This window comes from Octopus sinensis, linkage group LG11 (genome assembly GCF_006345805.1).
Source record: "Octopus sinensis linkage group LG11, ASM634580v1, whole genome shotgun sequence".
NCBI classification, from domain to species: domain Eukaryota; kingdom Metazoa; phylum Mollusca; class Cephalopoda; order Octopoda; family Octopodidae; genus Octopus; species Octopus sinensis.
In genome coordinates, this window is record NC_043007.1 from 37,556,151 (window position 1) to 37,560,142 (window position 3,992).

Genomic DNA, 3,992 nt, shown 5'->3' on the forward strand with positions numbered 1-3,992 from the left:
CAAACAAGATGATGGTCGTGAACCCCCTCCATTTGATAGATCGGTACCTCCAGTGCTTCGATTGGTCATCACGCGGGACGAAGTCAAATGTGTTATTCAAGGCCTCGATGTCAACAAGGGTCACGGCCCTGACGGCATACACCCACGGATTATCAAAGCGTTGGCTCCGGTCATCTGCGAGCCCTTAACACATCTATTCAATATGTCATTGGCGACGGGTGTTATACTTGCGGACTGGAGAACAGCGATAATCTGCCCAATTTTCAAGAAAGGGAGCCGCGAAGACCCGCTTAACTACTGACCGGTTTCCCTTACATCAATAATCAGCAAGATGTTCAAAACCTTCCTTAAGAAAAGTATGATGCTCCACCTCCAAAACACAGCCTCTATCTCTGATTCCCAACACGGCTTCGTGCCGAAGAGATCATGCTTGACCAACTTACTGGTAATGGAAGAATTGGTGACGCGCATCCTCGATGATAGTGATGCTGTTGACATCGTTTTATTGGACTTTGCCAAAGCTTTTGACTCGGTAAACCACCACCTATTACTTGTCAAGCTTCAAGCATATAGTTTCCATCCGGATATTGTACGATGGGTTGATGCCTTCCTCTCAGATCGCTCCTTCCAAGTCCAAGTTAATGGTTCGCGGTCCGACGTCTCCAGTGCGAGCAGTGGTGTGCCTCAAGGTTCAGTGCTTGGGCCCTTATTGTTCTTAGTCTTCATAAATGACTTGCCCGACGACCTCACGCAACACACCCTTCTATTTGCCGACGATGTCAAACTGGTCGCTCCTCGCAGTGATATAGAGGATCTTCGTCGATGCCTCCACCAAATTTGGAGGTGGTCTAACGAATGGGACCTGTGTCTGAACGTGTCAAAGTGCTGTCATCTGCCTGTTGGCTCTCCTCCTGCAACTCAACTTGATTTCGAGCTGGGTCGTCTGCTGCTGGAGAGGACCGATCAGGTAAAGGACCTGAGTATCTTGGTGGATTCCTCCTTTTCGCCTTCGGCCCAGTGCATCCATGCTGCAAACAAAGCACGCGGAATTCTGTTCTTGATTCGACGGTCATTTGGAATGCTCACAGCAGCCATATTCTTACCACTCTATGTCACGCTGGTGAAACCCATATTGGAGTACGGGATTCAAGCCTCTTCTCCTTATCTCCTCAAAGACATACAGCATCTCGAAAGAGTCCAGAAGCTGGCTACCCGCATGGTTCATGGTCTCAAAAGAAGCAACATCACCACCAACATCAAAAGACAAACCAACACCAGCACCAAGAACAACAACCAAAAAAACAAATATCAATGACGAAAAGACAAATTCTGCCCCTAACACCCCAACAACACAAACACCACACAAAACAACAACACCTTCTACAAACACACATATAGATCCAAACGCTTTGCCTTTACCCTCTTCTGATTTGGACACGTCGTCCAACGACGAAGTTCGACAGAATGGCAAATAGCCACAGGGGTAAAAGAAAAATATGAAGAAAAACCAAACAAGAAATCGCAACCAAAGCAGGGAGATACCTGAACCCTGAAAACTCCATACACAACAAAACAAGCACCAACACCACAAAAAGCAATGCTATCAGCGATAGACACCAAAGACTCCAAACTAATGGAGTACATCACAGGATACACAAACAATTGTGAAGATGACTTTAAAAATAGCAATCATCCACGCACTACACCACCCAAACACATCAAAATACTACACATCACACAAACACAACACCACAAACTCAAAGCCCTCTTCCCAAATGCTGAGGTAGGTAGATAGATAGATAGATAGATAGATAGATAGATAGATAGATAGATAGATAGATAGATAGATAGATAGATAGATAGATAGATAGATAGATAAACAGGCGGGTGGGCAGGCGGGCAGGTAGGCAGGCAGGCAGATAGGTAGGCAGGCAGCAAAAGTGAAAACATAAAAAGTATCATCCTGCTCAGCCACTTGAACTATCCAAAAGGATATTACTTTGCATGAGAAAATACAATATTAAACCACATGTACTCTGCAACCACAAAATTTCACCCACAAGTTGAACCAAAAAATCTATGAGAAGCTTGTAAAAAGTGAAATCTCAATGTAATCTATATATCTATGCTATAATATATGTAACAGTATTATTTCCCTTTACAGGTAATACACACACCGTGAGTTCTTGGAAGCTAGAAGAATTTGCTCCTATTAATCAAACTTGTTATTACTTTTATGATGGCAGTTTGACATACCCACCATGCTGGGAGACAGTTATGTGGATAGTATACAAGGATCCACTTGAAATATCTAAACGTCAGGTAAGGCAAGAGTGTGAGAAAGTGAATGCATACGTACGTACATGCATACATACAAATATGTATATACTCACAAATATATACATACAAATATATACGCATATACAAAATATATGGATACAGACCTACATCTGCTAGTGACTACATAGGTTCTAAAACAAGCAGTGAAAGCATAATACATGCTTCAAAGTTCTACCTCCTTGCCAGTGATGGCAGTATTTTTTAGTTCATATATACGTATGTTTTTGTGTGTACAGAGAGAGAGAGAGAGAGCGAGATCTTATCTATTATACAAATGCAAGTGTATGTGGTTATATATGTCAGTTTAGCCCAAAAAGGCTCTGGAACAGTGCATCCTTGAGCAAAACGAATTTGGTTTTCGAAACCTGTGTCCCAAAGAAAATGTCGTCCATAAAAAAATTTTAAATATATAATTTTCTACCAGAAATACCTCAACTTTTAGATCGACAATTCTCCTACTCTATCTGTCACTGTGAATCTGTTTCTCATTATTATTTACCACATGCTTTATCGCACTCTCTCTCTCTCTCTCTGTCTCTGTATATGTATCATCTCTCACACATTGCTGTCATTTTGTTTAAAACTTCGTCTTCTAACGTTTATTTTCATTTTATCATAACTATTACGCACAAATCATATTTTCTGATTGGATAAAAATTATCGAACTTTAAGACTTTGTAACATTTTTCTAAAATTTTTCTGGAACAACTGAATCATAAACTTGGATTCAATGCAAAAAAAAGTACAGCAATATGCCACATTTCAAAATTTTCACTTAATTTTATAATTTTGAAGTCTGTGACAGCAACAGAAAAGATATCTACCTCTTTCATCTTTCACTTTTCTCAAGGTAAACTTTTCCCATCTCTATACATTCCACCACACTTTCTCTCAATATCTGTAAAAGTATATCACTCATGCTGAGTGTGTGTATGGATGTGTTAAAGAAATTTCATTAGGTCGACAGAGTAGTATAAAAAAAGGTATGTTAAAAAAGGTATATAAAAAAAAAGGTATGTAATAGCATACTTTTCTGTTAGAAAATGTTTTATTCCAAGAAAATGGACAAAATTGATACTTGGTGGGGGTGAAAATTCATAAATTTTGGGATATTTTTTTTCTTCTTTTACTGCAAAGAAGTCTTCCATTCCTTTTTAAGTGTGTAGTGAATAAAAATGGACAAAATTGGTCTGGAAGTGGGGAAAGGAGATTTGTAAATTATCAACATTTTTTTTAGAAAAAGGTCTCCGCCACCACCATCAGTTGCAAGATGGTGGAAATCCATTTTATGTGGGTGCGCTTGCTATTCTCCAAGTCCACTAATGCACTCTATTGCGAAAATTACCTGTCAAAAATTACCTGCCACTGTGTGTGTATGTTTATTATAGCAAAAGCTGAATCTGTATTTAACCACAGTCTGGGTTGTTGACAACTGAGATGTAATTAACTTGAACTATATAGTTGGGAAGCAAACTTCTTACTACACAGCCACACCTGTGCCTATACATAGATACTTACATGTATATATAATATATATATATATATATATATATTATATAAGATTTATAGTGTGTGTTGGTATATATATTATATATATATCTATACAGTTCAGTTCTGGAATTATAATTTATTAAATTTCCACAAAAGTTAGT

The 3,992-nt window shown here is 38.8% G+C and overlaps 1 protein-coding gene across 1 annotated transcript in view; it reads left to right on the forward strand.

Moving 5' to 3' along the window:
• Window positions 1–3,992, forward strand: part of LOC115217594 (carbonic anhydrase 7-like) — a 48,208-nt gene that overhangs the window by 34,320 nt on the left and 9,896 nt on the right. Inside the window, exon 7 of the mRNA XM_036507354.1 lies at window positions 2,165–2,322. Within this exon, the coding sequence (XP_036363247.1) occupies window positions 2,165–2,322 (158 nt within the window). The remainder of the gene's footprint in view (window positions 1–2,164; window positions 2,323–3,992) is intronic.